Raw genomic sequence first — 19,015 nt, 5'->3', positions numbered from 1 at the left:
CTGTCTGTGTGTATTTAGTAGTTCCTGAAGGGTGAGGGTGAGTCTAAAGTCCATCGTGGGACAGGTGGCCCATGGTTCTCTGTGCCCCTGAATGCCCCCTCCTCCCCAGTCCTCTTCCTCAGTCCAGGATGAAGTTCCCTAGTAGATTTACTCAGAGGTCTTGTGAAAATGGCTATTCATTTTATTGTTTCACCAAGAAGGGCTGCCATCATGACCTCAGCCCTCCCCGGCCGCCACACCAACCCGGATCCCACCCCGGTCCATGTCCACTGGCCCCGCCAACGGCGCTGCCGTACGTTTACCGTCTGTGAGACGCCGCCCCAGAAAGGATGTCGGCCGCCGACTGACGCGGCCAGAACTAGTGGCCCGGCCATGCAAGCCGCCATCCCCAGCAGCAAACACCGCCATGGCCCCGGGCAGCTGCACACTTCCGGAGCCCGCTGCCTGCCCCAGAAGCGCACGCCAGCCCGCGAGGAGCGCGGCGTCTTTATCCATGGCAACGCCGCGGGGCCCTCCCCTAGCGCTTGCGTCTGCGTCCTCCCGACGCTAGACGTGCAAGGGCAGAACTTTCGGAGCCAATGGGAGCAAGGGCGCGGCCAGGACGGGGGTGGGGGGAGGCTTATGGGGCAGCTGGGCGGGGCCGGGGCGGGCGGGGCCGCGCGGAGGTCCTCAGCTGCAGGTGGCACCGGCCGGAGGCTGGGGCAATGCTGCCAACAGTGGGCGCGGCGGCGGGGCAGCGGGGCGGGGGCACCCTCACCTGTCTGTGTGCGGGGCTCAGCCTGGGCTCCGCGGCCTCCGCTTGCACCGGAAGTGGACCCAGGCTACCTGTGGGCAAGATAGAGGACTGAGCCCAGGCAGGCACGTCTGGCCAGGTAGGGCACCTGAAGTGCAGATCCGCCAGGCCGGCTGCCGGCCTTGAATACGCGCTGCTAGGCAGTTTCCAAGAAGACGGGATCTGTCCCAAGAGGGGAGGTAGGGCAGGGTGCCAGATGCCTGGTTGGGTGCGGTCTTACAGGAGAGCCACGTTGAGAGGGTGCAGAGCAGCCCCTGTGTTGGCGGGGCTAGGAATTTGGGGTATAGGGTGGGGATGATGTGTGCCATTCCCTGTGGTCTCCCAAAGAACTCGCACCCCCAAGCAAAGGACCCTGCTCCCTCCACCCTTCACTGCATCCCCTGCCTTCCCCAGCACCACCGCCCCTGCCCCCGGAGTGTCCCATGACCTCTCCCCACACCAGGCACCGTCCCTGTTACAGGTACTTATCTCCTGGTGGTTCCAGCCCAAGGGTGGGGGCTGTATCTAACCAGTTAGGATGCCTGGAGCCTTTGTATGAAACCTCAGACTATAATGCAGGCGTGCACAGAGGCCCCTCAAACAGGATTCCCTGCATTCCCTCCCCACCACGCACCCACAGCGCAGCTGCCACACCAGGCCAAGCCTGCAGGAGGACCGCTGTTCCCTCTCCTCCTGTCCCTGATCAAGAGTGCACCGCCCACACTGCTGGGTATTTAGTGGGCCTTAGAAGAGCAGCTGGTATTTTCATGGACAAATATTTGCTCTTTTGGGAAGAGTTGAGTGCAAAGGGATGTAGGGTATGCCTTTTCTGTTGTCCTGGAACTGGTGACTAGGATGCAAACTTAAGTCAAAGCAGTTTTTAGAGAGAGCCGCAATATATCTTACCCAAAGATCACTGTTCCCCTACAAAGGCAACACCACCTGGCGGGTGGGGTCCTGGTCCCTCTTTCTGGAGGTTGGGCTTTGCACCCTCCAGCTGGGACAGAGCCCGAAACAGCTCTGAACACGCTCCAACAGGCTTTCCCAGCACAAACTGCCTTTATTTTGAATCTGGCTGAAGGAAGCAGCTGAGAAATCTGGGTAAATCTTCCTGGGTGTAACCATGCCTTTTGTGCTGAATGAAAGAGCGGCTCTCCACATGCTAACAGCTTAGAACTGAATGTGTGTCGAAGCCTTCATGCATGTAGCATGTTGGGAACAGCGTTTCATGGTGAGGGGAACTCTATAACTTACATGTGTATGGGGAAGCCCTCACTCCAACAGGGTTTTCCTGCACAAACTGCCTTTATTTCGAAATTGGCTCTTGCTGAGAAATCTTGGTAAGTGTTCTTAAGTGTAGCCATGCCCATTATGCAGGATGAAAGAGCGGCTCTACACTTTTTCACATCTCAGAAATGAATGTGTGTTGAAGCCGTCATTCATGTAGCGTGTTGGGAACACAGAATTTAGTGGTGAGAACTATGTAAATTACATGTCTATGATGAAGCACTCTCTCGAGCCGGGTATTCCAGTGCATACTGCCTTTATTTCGAAACTGGCTTCTCAGAAGCCTGTGGTCTCCACTGCAGGTCTGTCTCCAAACCCAGGGCCAGCATGGTAACTCTGCTCCCCCTGTCTATTCTGGAAGTTCTAGGTGTCCTCCATGGCCCTTCCACCATTATGTTTTTGGAAAACCCTGCAGATGGAATGGGCCTGAGGACAGGAGAGCTGGATGCCAGAAGCCACTGCCCAGTGTGAGGCTCCTGGGAGGGGCATCTCCTCTCCGTGGGCTCTGATCTAACCTCCCCTCTCCCCCACCCCCACCCCTCTCCTCCTGCATTTCCTGATTGATCCCTGGATAATGGTCCATACCAGGAATGACCTGGGAGAGGTTTTATGAGTCTTTAAGTGGAAAAAAAAAAAGAAATCTTTAGACAAGTTACTGAAAGTAACTTCCAGCTTTACCGGGAAAGACCTCATTCCAATGTTTAAGGCTAGTTGACAGGGTGTCAAATTGCTTAACCACTCACATCTGAGCAAGTGCTACCTCTCTCTCCAGCTCCCCGCAGCATCCACCTGTGGCAACTTGGCCAAAAGAAGGCAAGAAAGCTCTTTCCCCTTGCCAGCACCAGCGTGGCTTTGGAGTCAGTGGAGGCTGAGAGAAAGAGCCCCGCCCTGAGGTTTGAGGGGCCTCCAGCCACAGCCAGAGGAGCGGGGGTTTTCAGAGTGGCCCAGCAGGGAAACCAGGCAAGGCCACCTGGCCCAAGTCTTCCCTGCCCAGAGAGCCCCATGAACTGCTTTGGGCCACACTCCCCGTTTGGGCCCCCTGCAAAAAGATACCACGGGAGCCACACCTGAGAAGGCAGAAGGACAGCCCTTTAGCCTGGGGTCCCAGCAGGTGTGTCCTGTGAGACCTGTGGCCACATAAGTTCCTTGTCTCTCCAGGTCACTGAAGGGACTGTGCTGGGCATCTTGGTGGTCAGGGACATGGGAACACCTCTAAACTCTGAAGAAGGACAGAGAGACTCTTCCTGGAAGCAAGGATTCCAGGGAGACACCTTGCCCAGAACTGGGGGACTGTGTCCTGAGCAGACCCCTGGGAGGCAATGTGGGGCTGTGGGGTCCTCTTCTGAGAAGGGAGCAGGTGAGTTTTCCGGGGGTGGGGTCCTGCTTTGTCCAGATATGTCCTTGTGTAAGACTCATTTACAAACACCTCCAAGTCCACCTAGGGGTGGCCCCAGAGGTGGGGGTAGAGGAGGAGAGTGAAGGGTGCAGACTTAGGGCCCCCTGAGCCACCCAGGGAGCCAAGGGTCAGTGGGAACATCTTGGGAGTCTAGTGCAGGGGTGGAGGACGAGCACTAAGAACATGCCAAGTCATGCAATAAAGTGACCCGTGACCACGAGACACAGGTGGCCGTACACCAAAAGAGGCAGATAGAAATTTAGACCCAGGATCTGAGAACCTTGAGAGGGGCTGGAGGGTCCCAGGAACCCTCAGGAACAGCTCTTCTAGGGGCACAGACATCCCAATACACACATTTCTCATGGAAGCTTTTTGGGGTGCAGAGTGAGTTACCAGGATCCTGAACTTAGTATGGAATCACGGTTCCTGGCAATAAATTGCTGTCATTTGTCCCTGGACATGCACAGGGGAGCTGACTGCTGTGGGGGTCACTGCAGGACTAGAATCTTCTGGTGTCTGCTCTGTGACCACAGAAACCCAGGGGGATTTCTCAACAGGAGAACCTGGAGACCATGCCTGCAAGGACCACCCTCATGGGATGGCCAAGGAGCTCGTGGTACCCAGGTCACCAAGTGACGAAGTTGTGAGGTTGCCTGGGGAATCGTGGGGGCATGTAGATTTCTGAGGTCAGCACGTGGGCCCAGCACTGCTGGATGGTCTGCACAAAGAGGGGCCTGCCCTCCTGATGATGGCTCTTAACACCTGCAGGGAAACTGCTCCCAGGGCTCCTGGAGGTCCATATTGAGAGTGTCCTGCCAGCCTTGTGGGGTCACCTTCCCCTGATGCAGAAGCAGACCTCTCTCCCTTGAGGCCCAGGGGACACCTGGCTCAGGTGCCACCTCTGTGCCCTGGACACGCAGAGCCCCAGAGCTCTGGCACAGCCTGGGGTGTGGTGGTGTCCGGGCAAGAAAGGCCCTGGGAAGGGGGTCATTCAAGGGCAGAGGCCACTCTGCAGGGATGCTGGACCTGGCAGCAATGCACTGCTTCAGTACTCCCTTGGGTTGGGTCTCCAACCTGTGGGATGGAAGGGCCACTCCTTCCTGTGTTGCAGTCGGGGGAACTAGATCCATCGTCAAGGTCAGCCCTGAAAATGGAGGCTGCGCTACCTCCATTCCTGGAAAGAAAATCAGTCCCCTCCAGTCCAGGTGATTCAGAAAGTCATTCAGCAATGTTCGGGGCCCCCACTTTAGGCTTTGAATTAGAGCTGAGCGGCTTAGGAGGCCAGATCCCTGACCGTGGCTCCAGGAGCAGGTTTTCTGCTGGGGGACAGGATCCTCACAAACACCTGTGTCTTTGTGGGACACTCCCCTCTGACAAGCTGGGAGGCAGGGTGCAGTTGTGGGAAATCGTGTTTACATGAGCAGAGGGCCACCATGTGGTGGGGGCACAGGAGACTGTGAGAATGAGTCCCACAGCCTTTCTGGAATCAAAAAACTGGCAAATGTGAAAAAGTGCATAATTTGTTTTATTGAACAGGCTGCTTATGTACGTTTGGAGGACCAGGTTCAATGACTCAGCATCCCTCCAGGACAATAGCCTCAAGAGAAGAACAGACAGAGCAGGAGGAGATCTGGGGTTTCTCCCAGGAATGAGGTGGAACAGGGATTTCTGCAGATTTGCAAGGAGTCCCCGACCACTGAGCATGGGGTTACAGCCCCACGAGACCCCTGTCATGTTTGGCTTGGGCTCTGGTTCTGGCCTGCTCATGTATTCTTCCAGCAGAGTTCCAGAAACTCAGAGGGTGGACTTAGAGGGGCTGCGTTTGGAACCTAGTGAGGAGTTGGAGGGTCCTTTATATTGAGTCCCTTCATCCTAATCACCGTAGCTGAAGCCCAACACCCCCCAGGCCCCCATGGTTGCCGTGGAGGGAGAACAAGCCTGGCAGGTGACCTAGGGGTCCCACTACTGTGTCCTTCCCTTGTCTTCGTTCCCTTTCACCCCGGAAGGTGTGATTGTCTCGTGTCATGGTGGCCTCCACAATGTCCCTCCCGGTAATCTCTCTTCTCCATCAGGTGGGGTTCCCAACCCCGCTCAGCCTTCTCTGCATGGATGCTGAAGGACCAGGCCCACCTGAAGTTCTGAGCTCGAGCAGTAAGGTGGAAAAAAAGAAACCAATGGAAAAAAGAAGCAAGTGATTGTGGCAAAGCTCCCCACCACAGAGAAGCTGCCCTGAGTGGAAGGGAGAGTGTGGGCATGCCCGTTTGTTTCCTATCTCCCAGTGCTCTTAGCTTTCTTATTGCCTACCTGCATGGTTACAACAAAATGATCTGCAAAACTGAAAATATTTACTCTCTCGCTTTTACAGAAAAGGCTGGCCAGCCTCTGGTCCGGTACCAGGCAAGAGATTGGAGTTCCTTTCCAGTTTGGAAACATCTTGGCAGGCCCAGGTTTGCAAAGGTCTTTAAGAGTAGTTACGGAGTTTTGCTTTTAAACTTTTTTACGGCTGTATATACTTGTGTGATGTGGTTGTGATGTATAATTCTGAGCCGGGATTTTCTCAAACTGTTTCTCACTTCTTATACCAGACATTCCTAAATTCCAAGTGGAACTGCATATTAAGGAAGCCATGGAATTTAGCAAAAGGATACAGATCTCATTTCCTTTTAAGCATCGGTGTACCTCCATCATGGCAGTATTTGTTATGTGTTATTGATAGGGGAACTAAGTAGTAAACAGATTAATAGAAAATAGGGGATTTTAGGTACACAGGTTCATCTTTTCAACATTGTTTGTAATATTTGCAGTTTAAGATGACCATTCCTGAGAAACAGGCAGCCTCTTAGAATGAAATAGCATTTCCTCTGAACCATAATTAATTTTTATTTTGTAGACAGCAGGAAGGGTAATAACACGTCACACATTTGGGGACGTCAAAGAGAAAATGTAACTTTCTGGGAGCGCACTCCCCCGCCTCCCCCTGCCCTTTTTACTGTCCCATTCTCCCTGGAAGGCTCTTTCTTATCTTCTGCTCATGGCTCCAGTAACTCTTTCTTCCTCCTTGTTCCTCAGCTGGTAAGGTTAGTTTTCTACTTTGAACAAGCAAACAAGCCAACAGAAGAGAAATTTCACAAGCAACTCCCAGCACATCCGCTCGCCTTCTGATGTCTGTGACCTCACTCTCGGTGCCCCACCGCTTATTAAAAGTGGCATCGAAAGCCAGTTCCTCCAAAAGTCCCCGAGGCCCCATCCCTCCCATCTTCTCTGGGTTGTCACTCCCAAAACCATCCTCTCTTTCACTGCCTCATCTATTTTGTTCTCCTGCTAGTTGGCACCATCAGTATATAAACGTCCATCCTCTTAAACCAACAGCACTCCTTGACCCTAATTCACCCCCACCAATTGCCACCCTGTGTCTTTGCAGCAAATCTTTAAGGAGTTGTTTAAACTCACTGTCTGCATCTTCTCTTGAGCCATCCCCTTTTACACCCATTCTGGCTTTTCGCCTGATCCCTCGCTCTATGGAAACTGCCCTGTCAAGGCCATCAGTGACCCCATGTTGCTAAATATAGTGGTCAATTTTGACTCCTCATCATGCTTGGCCCCTCGGCAGCATTTGACCCAGCTCTTCCATCCCTCCTACCCCGTGTTCCTGCTTCACTCAACCCCCAGCCCATCTCTCTGTCTGTTTCTGCTTTTGGCCTGCTGGCTGGTCCTTTGCCAATGTCTCCTGTTTTTTCCAAACATATACTGTGGGTGTTCCCCAGGGTGGGTTCCTGGGCCTCTCCTCTCTCTCTCTGCTATTCCTTTGGTGGAAGCAACCCAGCCTTGGAAATTGGCATGCCATCAATTTCTCGATTTCTCCAAAATTCCCTGATTTCCCCTTTCCATCTGAGCCTTTATCCCTGAGACTCACATCACATTCTTTTCCTTTCATTCATCTTGCTTTCACATTCATACATATGTTCTACTATGAAATTACTTTTCCAAATTTTGAATCAGTACATATATATCATGTAAAATGCTCAAATATGTATTATTTCCACTAAGATGCTAATTCTACCTTAGAACATTTCTGCACTTCTGTATTTATGTGAATAAAGCGAATAGTATTTCTACAAGCCTCATAGTTAAACACTGTTAGTTTGGGGCTATTATGTAACATGAAATAATGGTACATCAACATAGTCGTTTTTCATTTATTTTTATGTAACACCGAGATGAGGTTTTTGCCCTGAAGACTGGTTTTATTGAAATTTTACCTACGTTACGGACAGTCAGTTTATGTGAAAGCCCTCATTTCTCCCCTTTTTGATATATGCTCCATTTGGCTATATATAACATATAACTTGGCATGAAACAAAATTCCCAAATCATTCACATAATACAATTAATATGTTTAATTATATTTTTTAAATGTTAAAAAGAAAAAGAAAACAGATTCCTCTACCTATTAGGCACTTCTGTGGCAATATGTAACACACCCCTTAACCATGACATTGAAGAACTGAGCTGATACCAGCCCCTTTCCACCTGCTCAGCCCCACCTTTTCCCATCCCCTTTCCCATCCGGAGAGGACATCCCTCCCATTGTCCAGGCCCAGATGTTGGAACCATGTCCTTTCTCTCTCTTTCTTTTACACTCACAGACAGCAAATCCAGCTTGTTAGAAAATTCTGGATATTCTGTCTTAATTAAATACCTGCTCTCTGCTCCCCGCCCTCCTAAGAGCCACCTTCAGCCTTTCCTGGATACCAATAGCCTTCTGTTTCCATCTTTGCTTTCCTACAATCTCTCATCCACACAGAGTCAGAGGGAGCCTGTAAAAACATACATTGGGGGTGGTGGGTGTTGCTCAGTGGTAGGGCGCATGCTTAGCATGCTTGAGATCCTGGGTTCAATCACCAGCACATTCATTAAAATAAATAAATTACTTCCCCCCAAAAAACACAAACACAAAAGCATAAGTTGGACTACATCACCCCTCCCCTCAAAACTCACTAAACGGGTCACCATGTCATTAGGAGCCAAAGTCGTCACAAAGGCCTCAGGACCCGGCGTGCTCTGCCTCTCTGCCCACACTCTCCCCCTCACTCTGGGGGCCTCTGGCTCCGGCTCTTCCTTCTTCCTCCGGATCTATTCTGCTTCAAGTTCATTACTCCGTGAGATCTGCCAGGATTGCCTTATTCTCTCCTGCCTGCCTCCCACCCCACCGCCATCACCCGAGTTTGCTCATATCACTCTTTTTTAAAAATTTATCCAAACTCTTGCTACCCCAACATGCTGCCTGTTTCCTCTGCTAAAATTCTGAGCCCCCAGTGATGGGGAGTCATGTCTATTTTGTTGACTGATAAAGCCCGAGAGCCTTGGGAACGGTCTAGTTAGGAGATTCCCGTATGTAGTAGGAGCTTATACACATTTGCTGAATGAATGTAGATGCCCTGGTCCAATCCGATGGAGCACTTCTGTGACGTGCTCAAAGAATAACTCTCCTTTCCACCTGAGAGGGGGTGACAACTTCCCTGCTGATTAAAGGCAAGAACTTTTTGCTTTATGCTGTTAACCTTAGGCGGGGAGACTGGGGGATCTTCATATATATTTTTAAATTTGGTTCACTCTGCAGTTGGTCTTTGGTCTCTGTATAATTTTGAGAAACTCTTTATAAGTGATCATTCTTTGATCAGATTGAACAGGTTCCAGGGGGAAGGACCAAGCCTGTCCCATCAGCCATCCTATGTGTCTTGTCCTGGGACCCAGTGGATGCTCAGCATGTAAGTGAACCGACAGGAGTGAGTGAAGAGATGGGAGCATCTCATTATTGTGGCGGATCTCTGTCCAATGCCTTGAGATTTGGGGAAGGGTTTACGAGTGCAGAAGGGAGAGGTCAGGTCCTCTGTGCTTTTCCTGAGTGCCCTGGCCTTACCCATTCCCCCAGCCCCCTCTGGGCAGCCAAGCCAAGGAGCTGGGCCACCAGGGGTTGTGCTGATCAATAATCCACCTTCACCCCAATTCCGGGGGTAGGTACACATGGTTGTAGACACTGGAGTCAGGTCCTTGGAGGAATTCCTCACCGAACTATGTTTTGGACCTTTTATTTTTCTCTAGAACCTCCAGCTGAAGAAGATTGTCTTAGACACATGAAAGTTGAGGACACCTTCTGTCCCCTCGCAACCCAGGTGGGCCTGGGAGTCTGCTTTTTCTATTGCCGATGGGCTCGTGTTGATTTGGGCATCCCTGTGCCTGAATTCCTGCAGTACACTCGGTGGTAAGGATGGGGGTGCCTGGCAGGGAGGGAAGCGGGTTGGGAGACTGTACAGCTGGGCTGATGTTAACCTGGGGTGAGCGGGAGCTTGCTGATGCATGGCATCTCGGGGCAGGGAACTCTCCACACTCAAGAGGGGTTCCCACTCCCGCAGGGTCCCTTTGATCAGGGTGCTGGGCTGTCAGGGGACCACAGGGGTCCCAGTGAGGATTAGGGTGCCTTCAGGCAATGGGAAGTGTGGGGTCCAGTGGCAATTGAATTAACTGTGCACCCAAACCCAGCCCCCACCTCTTTCAGCCTGTTTCCTAATCTGCAAAACTGGAATGTTATTAAACATCTCGCGGGGTCATTGATGGGCTGGGACAGACTACACAGTCAGGAGCTGGAATTCTTCTGTCCCCTGATTGTTTGCCTTCTTTCTGACTATTTGCTCTCACAAGCTCAGTCTCTCTGTCTCTCGCTCTTTCACTTCTAAGTTTCTCTCATGCTCTGGTTTCATTTGATTTCCAACCACCGCCCCTCCCCTCCGCCAAACTCCAGATGAGTGAACTTGATTTCTATGTGTCAGTTCCAAATTCCCAGGAAAGATGCTCTGTCACCCTCTGGATCTTCTGTCCAACCCATGAGTTGTGGCCAGATGAGCGAGTCCCTCTGGGACCAGCAGAGGGTCTCTGCCCAGCCCCCAGCCACCACTGTGGGAGCACATAGCTCTCCGTGGAGGAAGTACTGGCTGTGACCTTGTGTCACTAAGTGTGAATTTATGTCTTCTCTTGAACCACCTTCATCCTCCTAAACAAAGATGAAAATTAAACCCTCCCGGGATTTGTGTCATGGAACACTCACGGTGGGGGCTAATGGGGCTGGAATTTCTGCTGTATTTAAGGGGCTACAGTGAATCCCCAACGAGAGCCTGCAAAGGGAACAGCACCGGCCCCACCCGGCACTTAGGGCGCTGAGTCTGCGTGACGTTGAGCCAGGCTTCTGACCACAGCTCAGGGGTCTGGTCTGACCAGTTAGCCTTTGAAACCAACCAGCTTTGGATTCCTCAATCCCACCCTGAGGTTTTACCTGAACCATCAGCTTCTGTATCTCTGAAGACAGATGCTGAGGACCCTTCACGTAAGCCGTTCGCACAGCCCTGTTCAGGCCTTTGTGCTGCACGGCCTGCCCGGCGAGCTGACCGAGGTTGGTATTTTACTGATGTTAGAAGTAGTCTGGTTTCCCGATGTACTGTTTCACTGAACAAGCAACAGAAGCCACTTCTCGCTGATAAAAGCAGAAAAGGGTCATAATGAAAAGATACTGGGAGGGTGTGTGGAGTGGCCAGGACCGGAGCCAACCCAGGAGCTGTAGGAGGTGTTAGGGAGCCCCAGGCACCAGGCTGGGAGGGGTGCTACCGGGCCCCCTGCCACCCCAGAAGGGACCCCCCTCCACCCGACCCTCCACCTCACTCACTGCAGGTTCATGTCCCGGCAGGGCCAGGTCACACTGAAGCCACCAGCACACACCTCAGTTGGGGAGCTGGCCCCGTCTGAGCTGCGGGCGTGCCTGGTGTGGGGAGAGGCCCAGTTAGAGGAAGGCAGTTCCCCTACTGTTCCGAGTTAAGGTGCAAGTCAGTGCCCATCACTCAGGAGAGCCAGGCTGGACGGACCTCATTGTGGTGACTAGGCTGTCTGAGTTCACTTATTACTTTCTACGTTTGAAGGCCCTGGAGGGAGAAAAAGTGAAGGTTCTAGTACTTATTTTGTGTTTCCCACGTACCAGGTGTGGTAAACAAGCCACTTCAGACAAGGCCCGGAGCAACCACGTAAATAGGCCACGGAGCAAGTCGTGCAGTCAGGCCTCTGTGGTCCCGAAACCCGTGTCCCCATCGGCTCCATAGTTACCAGTGGAAACTAGGGGGATTTATGGGACTGTGTGCTCCTGTGAGGGCTGGGATATGTGTGTTTAAGTCCACATCTTCAGAAACTCGGCTAGAACCACAGCCACTGATTGCACGGTGGCAGAGGAAGGGAGGATTCCAGCCTCTGGTCCAGCTCGTGTGGAGCTCAGAAGTTCTTCCTCCTGTCCTGAAAATAACACCAAATCTGAGGGAGCTGCAAACCCACTGCTCTTCTTAGATCCCAGAAGACTGAGGGGGAAAGCTGCTTCCAACCCAGAGAGGTTGCAAAGGGAACAGCGGGCAGGCTTGGAGAGTCACAGCTCCCAAGGCAGAACCTGCTTTTGTAAGAACCCTGGGGGCAGGCAGATTTAACAGGTTCCTGAGGCCAGCAGGAGGCTCAGTGTGGGGAAATCAGAGTGTGACAACTCCAGGGGGCCAGTCAGAGGGGCCCCATGCTCTTTTTCATGTATTTTACATCCAGGACCGTGTCCTGTTCTCAGAATGAAGGTCAGAGTATAACTCCTCATGCTTCCTGCCTGGAGAGGAGAAAATAACTGTATTGAAATACACCCAGAACATTCTGTTTCATTGGGGGAAGTTGTTTTTTGTTTGTTTTTTTAATGAGAAATTATTTTACCAGAGCCTAACCAACCTGGGAGAAGGGAAATCCCTTCTGTGTCACCCAAATTGGGGTGGGGGGAAAGAGACACACTTGTGGAGGTCACAGCTCAGGGCACAGGCTCAATGAGAACTAATCACAGGACTGCAGATGCCCTGCTCTGTCCCGCTCCCCCAACACCTTACCTCCATGTCAGTAGGGCCCGTGTGTAATAACAGGAATAATACTAACAGAAGTAAATGTCTCAGGAGTGTCTAGGGAAAACCCAAAGACAGCGGGGAGATGAAAACAAGGACACACAGGCTGTTTTAGCCTCTCACACCAATAGCTGTAGCAAACTACACACAGCCCAGCCCCAGTAGATAAACAGACAACCTCACAGAAGAAATTATTTATTTTGGTTCTCTTACCCAGTGCATTCCATGGTGCATCCTCGCCTAGAATTGAGTGGAAGCAAGTCCATCTCAGAAGGGACATAACTGAAGAGGGATGGCTTCCCAGACTCTGAGGGGCAGAGAGAGCACCAGCCTGGGTTAGAGAAAGGTGAGGGGTGGGGTAGGGTGTGGGCTGCCTTCTTCCCCATATAAGGAACCTTCCTGAGGCCAGCACAGTAGGAGGGAGGGCCATGGGGTGGAAGCAGCCAGACTTCATCCTGAGAACTGTTGGGATGCCTCAAAGGGACCATTCAGGTGCCCAAACTGGGCCCTGATTGAGGGAGCCAGTCGGTCTGACTCAGAGCCCAGGACTGAGGTGGGCTCACAGCAGGCCGGTATTACTTGGCCGGATCCATTTCACTTCTCCGAAGCCCTGTGTAAAACATGAAGCGTGGACGGCCTGGTGAGCACAGCTCTGCCCTCAAGACCGGTTTCAACTCCTCTCTTCCCAGAGAACAGCATCTCTGAACCCGTCCTGGGTGACCTCACAGAGATCACCCTAGTGGCCCAGGCTAGTGACCGGGAACATGTACCTTCCTGCAGGCAACCCCTGACGTCCACTGATGCATCATATACTGGCAAAGAGTGAGTCACTGTGCATTGGTCTAACAGCAGAGACTCTGCCAAAGGCCCAAGAGGTGGTGTGTGGGACATGCAGGGGTGCAGGAGTGTAAGCAGTGCAAAAGTGTAACTGGTGACAGGGGTGCAGGGGCTGTGGAGGGCGCAGGCATTTCAGGGGATGTGGGGGTGGAGGGATGCAGAATTGCAGAGAGTAGCAGGGGTGCAGAGGTGCAGGGAGTGTAGGGATGCAGGGAGGTGCTCAGGGACCTGGCCAGGATAAGAAGGCAAGTGCACATCCTTGCAGTCAGCCTGACCCCGGTAGGCTATTGCAATGCTTTTGGGCTGCGGCGGCGGCGGTGGCGGTTGGGAGGCTGCCCGGGCAAGCCGATCGATTTCTTCTCTTCCCTGCAGCCTGGCCTGGGGTGGGGCTTGGCCGCCGGAGATTCGCCAGATGTTGCACTCCAGGTAAGCTTGCTCCTGGTAGGTGGGGCGGTTAGGTCAGAAGGCAGTGGCAGCGGCAGAGGGGCGGAGCGGGTCTACCCCTGGTGAACGGGTGGAATAGCTGCCTTGTCCCGGCTGCTGGGCCTGGGAGCGGCCTCTTCTTCCCCAGGTCGCCGGACACTCCTGTCCCACTCAGCTTGCTGAGTGCGGAGTGGGGGCGGGGCCGTTAAGGTGCGGGACCCACGGGGGGAGGGAGGCTGCCGCGGGGGAGCCGATCAATTCGCTCCGCTCTCCCCAGAGGCGGAGCCAGGGGCGGCTTCTGCTGCCCTAGAGGCGGGACGCGGGTCTCCAGATGATCTTGCTCCTGGGAGGCGGCGGCGGAGGCGGCAGGGGCAGGGGATGTGTTCCAGGGAGTTGCTCCATTTCTTCTCTCCCCCACGGCCTGGCTTGGGGGCGACGTCTGCCGCCGGAGATTTGCCTCAGGTCCGACTCCAGGTGAGCTTGCTCCTGGGAGATGGGTGTGGTGCGGTCAGGGGGCTGGTAAGGTGGTGGCTGCAGGCATAGGGAGGCTGCCCCGGAGGAGACTGTGGATTAGCTCCATGTCTGCACCGCGTGGCCTGAAGGCGGCCTCTGCTGCCCCAGGTCCCGGGACACCCCTGTCCCACTTTGCCTGCTGGGGGCGGGAGGCAGGGTAGTCAGGGTGCAGGGGTGGCGGTGGTCGGGGGCCTGCAGCGGGGGAGCGGACCATTTGCTCCCATCTTCCCCGCGTCTTGTCCTGGGGGCGGTCGCTGTTGCCCTGTGTTATGAGACGCGTGTATCCTAGTCGGCCTGACCCCGGGAGTTGGACTTGGTACTTTGGGGGTGGTGGCAGCAGCGGCAGGTTTTCCCATGGAACTTGTCCATTTGCTCCCACTTCCCCCCATGGTTTGCCCTGGGGGCGGTCCCTGTTGTCCCAAGTTCGTCGGACGTCCATCTCCAGGTCAGCCTGCTCCCTAGAGGAGGCCACTGTGAGGTCATGGGCAAGAGTGGTGGCTGCTGCGGGGGTAGGGGCTGCCTTGGGGAGCTGGTGGATTGGCTCCCGTCTCCCCGATGGCCTGGTGTGGGAGTGGCCTCTCCTGCCCCAGGTCACCAGACGCACCTGTCCCACTCAGCCTGCTGGGGGAGGGGCGCCCTGGGCGGTGCCTTTAAGGTGCGGGGGTGGCGATGGCGGGGGTAGAAGACCTGCAGCGCGGAGCCTGTCAATTTGCTCTCCTCTTCCCCGTGACCAATCCTGGGGGCGTCCTCTGCTGCCCAAGAAGCCGGATGCCCGTCTCCAGGTCAGCTTGCTCCTGGGAGACGGGCCCGATGCGGTCAAGGGGCAGAGGCAGTTGCGACGGCCGGCTGCCCCGCCTAATGGGGCCACTTCTTCTCCTCTCCCCTGACCTGGCCTGGGGACGTCCTCTCTGGCGCAAGATTCGCCTGACACCCCACACCTGGTCTGATTGCTCCTGGAAGGTGGGCGCGGTGAGATCAGGAGGTGGAGAGGACAGGGGCTGCCCCTGGAGAGCTGGAGGATAAGCTCCAATCTCTCTGCAGGCCTGACGTGGGGGCGGCCTCTGCTGCCCCTCGTTCCCAGGTCACACTTCTTCGGGTCATATTTCCCCGGGGTTGCGGTAGGGTGCGGGGGCGTCGGGGTGTTGGCGGGGGTATGGAGCCTGTCACTCGGGAGCTGGGGGTTTAGCGCCCATCTTTTCCGCAGATTGGCCTGTGGGCAGCCTCTGTTGCTCCAGATCGCAAAGCAATTTCCCTGACAGCTTAGCCACCAGAGGTGGGCAGGATGGGCTGAGAGGGCTGAGGCAGCCGCCAAGGCAGCGACGGAGGGGGCTGTCCCTGGCCAGCTGGTCAATTTGTTCCCATCTCAACCTTTGCTGCCCCAGTTTCGCAGAACGCCCTTCTCCAGTTTATTCTTCTCCAGGGAGGTGGGCGCAGTGCATGCAGCCCGAGGTCTGGGCTCTCCCTTGGGAGGGGCAGAACTCTCTTGTTCTCCTTTGTCTTTATTCTTCAGCGAAGTGGTTACTGGACGCAATTCTTAATTCTGAGAAAGTGTAGCCTGTGTTATGGAAGAGCTGCTGGACAGTGAGGTTTCTGGGTGGATTTTCACATCAGCTGATGCCCCAGGCAGGCAGGAAAGCTATTACTCAGAGCTTCTTAGTCTGGGGTTGGGGATGGCCCCGCCATCCTTGCCATGCTTTTTAAAAATGTGTTACTCCCCTCTTTTTCCTAGGTGACATTTTAGGTTATTGGGTCTCAGATTGCTGGCACACTCATCCCTGTTCTCAGACATCTTTTAAACTTGGGTGAAGTGATAAGTAGGGGAAGATGATTTACTGAAAGGTAAGAATACTTAAATTCGCATTAAAGCTACATTCTGTCAATCTTTCTAAAATGATTTTCCTCTGATTCTAAATCCACGACCTAGTGAATGTTGTACTCCTGTGTAAAATCATTGATCTTCACATCACATTTGTTGAGTGGTCAACGAGATTTGTTAATTAGATTATTCCTGAAAGGAAAAGTTCAGGCTTTTCAGAATTCCTTGTCTGATGTCACCCAGGCAGTCACAGTAGAAGACAGAGCTGATATAAAAATCCCTCAGCTGCCTGAACTGCAAAGCTTCTGGGATTACTGATCCCTGAAATGCAGGTGACTCTTGATGATAATCTGGGGGATGGTTTAAATGATCAGATTCTTCCAGTCCTATAAATGGGTTCTGTGGCCCCAGCCCCGGGAGAACTGGACATAAGGGCCATATCGTGTGTGGTGGGATGGGAAGGCAAGGTGTAAGAGCTGGAATCACTGAGATTCCACACTCGCTAAACACAGACTCCAGAGCCTAATTGTTGTCAGGTTCTGTTCTGGATTTGAGAGTGTGTTCATACATGATTCTTGCCCTTCTGGAGTCACTGCCTGGGTGGAAGTAACCTTTACATAGATCTGTGGAGGATGACATTTAAGTAGATGGGCTGTTATGGTTCTCAATGTGCCCAGGCTTGCTCTTCCAGGCACTCGTGGGACTAACGCGAGTCATGTTATTCACTCATTCACTGATTTATTACCCTTGAATTGATCACTCGTCCCACAGTAAGTGAAACAAGGTAACAGGAAGCTGAGTTTTGTCCCCTCTCCTATCACTGATTGTTTTTCAGTCGGGCGCCCTGCGTATGCATTGTGAAACGGTGGTATTTCGTGCCCAATGGGGCAGCACTGTCAGTTCTGAGAATCAGGGGAGACACATGGGTAGGACAGCACCCTGACACACATGGCACCCCCCATCCCGTGAGACAGAATTGTCGATGCTCAGGTGACCCGATGTAGACTGCGGTGCTAAACCTGAGCATGTTTAGTTATCCTGGTGGCTATGAAAATACAGACTACCAGTCGCTACCTCTGGAGACTCTGAGGGTGTGCACCCCAGGATTCTGCATTTTAAGAAGCACTTTAACGAATCCTGATGAAGAGATCTGAGTGTCCCACGGAGAAACACTGGTGTGCGAGGCACCAATATTGAGGATTCTCAGGGAACGATGCCTTTTTAGGATGGTCCATGGGCCCTCACTTTAGACTTTTGCCTTGAGTTTAATTTTATGTGTTCAGAAGTGATGTCTTTCAATTCCAGTGCATGTCAGCATGCTCTGTGCAGGGATTTACTCTCAGTAGATGGCAAAAACTATGATTCTTCAGGTCACCGAGCTACACTGTGAACGATATTTTATTTTGGTTTTCTTTGTAGCAATGCAGAGTCTCCCGAGAAGAGATTTAGACTCAACAGCTTTGTGTCAGACTTTGGAAGACCGCTGCTGCCCAAGGTGTTCTCTGGCAGTGCAATGACGAATCTAGGTCCCTCTTTCACTGCTACATCAATGAAGTGGACCACTTGGACAAGGCCAAAGCTGGTATCCCTACCATAGCCCTTTACAGTGTTATTCGGCTCCAGGAAGCCATCAGATGCAGCAGGTGGCCAGAGGAGGAGCCGAACAGACTCATGAAATGTGACATCCCCAACTTTATCAACACGGACCAGAACTCTGCCTTTGTGGAAGATGATTTCCTGATTTTGTAACTACCGATTGTTCTAGAAAATAAGCCAGTTGCCCAGAACTCACACAAAGACTTGAATTGAGAAACGTGCTTTCTCAGGTATCTTTCTGAAGATGTGAAGTCTGTCTTTGTATGGAAGGAAGTCCCCTTTCACAAAACTGAATGTGTTTGTGTCTGAGAGAGGGAAATGGAGACAGAAAGACGAAGAAGCAGAAGAGAGCCCCCTCAGAAGAGATCTAGTTAAGGTGAGTTTTTGTGCCTTTAAAAAACATTTGGGGTTTTAGGGGGAACAAAGTATTTACACTGTCTTATTCTCCTCATTGGAAACCTTGGCCCCGTCGTCAGAGTCAGCGGCCTTGAACGGGGGTTGCACGCTGCGTTTCATCTGGCACTGCCACTTCCACGCTCTGCCTTTAGCACGTTGCTTTGCCTGTCAGGGTTGCCACCCTTTTAACTGTAAGGTGAGGAGTCTGGAGTAGATGATCCACCCCAGCTCTGCTGTTTTGCAAATTTCTGATTTCGTATTCGGATGAGTCTGGGATACACCCAGAGCAGTATAAACCAGGCCCTACCTCCTGCCTATTGCTGGGGCATCCCTCAGGTCTGTGCCTTCTACTCAACCCTTTACTGAGCCCAGCTTTTGTCAGGAGCCCAAGTGCCTACCGGGATGGCAGGGGACTTGTCTTTCGTGGTCACGGTGGCCAAGAATTCTATTGGTGTGCTGAAACAACTCTTCTGAGATCCTCCACCCACCCCTGCTCAAACCTAATGACAGCACTACGGTTCCTTTCCTAGGAGGAGGATCAATCCATGGTGCATTTTATGACAATCCTGTCCCCAGGGATGCACGGAAGTTTATCAGCTGAGTGAGGGGAGGTGCCTCTGTGTCCCTGTATCTCTGTCTGCTGACAGTTCGCTGCCACCGGCTACTGAACAAGAAAAGTGCTATTCACCATGTTGTGTGTTTTCCAAATGTGTAGGTGATGGTCTTGTGGCTCGTGCGTGGGCTTTGATTTGGGATGGTGAAGGGCTTATAAATACCTCATCAACATGTATTCGAGGTGGCCTGGTGCCACACAGATTTGATTCATGAAGGCATCAAGCCTGCACACTGGTTTGGAAACAACTTGGTTTTGATCATTCACACTGCATGCATGACTCGCTGCTAATCTCTGGGTGGTTTTTTCATTTCAGATTTATTCACCCCATGTCTTGCTTAAGCTGAAAAATACATTTATTTCACCAGAATATTCCCTGATTCTTTGTTTACACACATCCAGTTTTTTT

The 19,015-nt window shown here is 52.7% G+C and overlaps 1 protein-coding gene across 2 annotated transcripts in view; it reads left to right on the top strand.

Annotated features, from left to right (window-relative positions):
* Positions 1–17,695, top strand: part of LOC140695119 (uncharacterized) — a 92,425-nt gene extending 74,730 nt beyond the window's left edge. Inside the window, exons 7-9 of one of the 2 annotated variants that reach the window (XM_072958024.1) lie at positions 2,842–3,019; positions 3,218–3,416; positions 4,013–4,408. In XM_072958024.1, the coding sequence (XP_072814125.1) occupies positions 2,842–3,019; positions 3,218–3,416; positions 4,013–4,140 (505 nt within the window). In that variant the 3' untranslated portion in view covers positions 4,141–4,408. Of the gene's footprint in view, positions 1–2,841; positions 3,020–3,217; positions 3,417–4,012; positions 15,146–15,914; positions 16,025–17,420 lie in introns of those variants that run through there. The other variant, XR_012070816.1, reaches the window with a different exon arrangement.
* The last annotated feature ends 1,320 nt before the right edge of the window (positions 17,696–19,015 follow it).

Source organism: Vicugna pacos, unplaced genomic scaffold (genome assembly GCF_048564905.1).
Source record: "Vicugna pacos unplaced genomic scaffold, VicPac4 scaffold_145, whole genome shotgun sequence".
NCBI classification, from domain to species: domain Eukaryota; kingdom Metazoa; phylum Chordata; class Mammalia; order Artiodactyla; family Camelidae; genus Vicugna; species Vicugna pacos.
The sequence above is the reverse complement of the archived record's forward strand: the minus strand, read 5'-3'. Positions and strand labels throughout refer to the sequence as shown.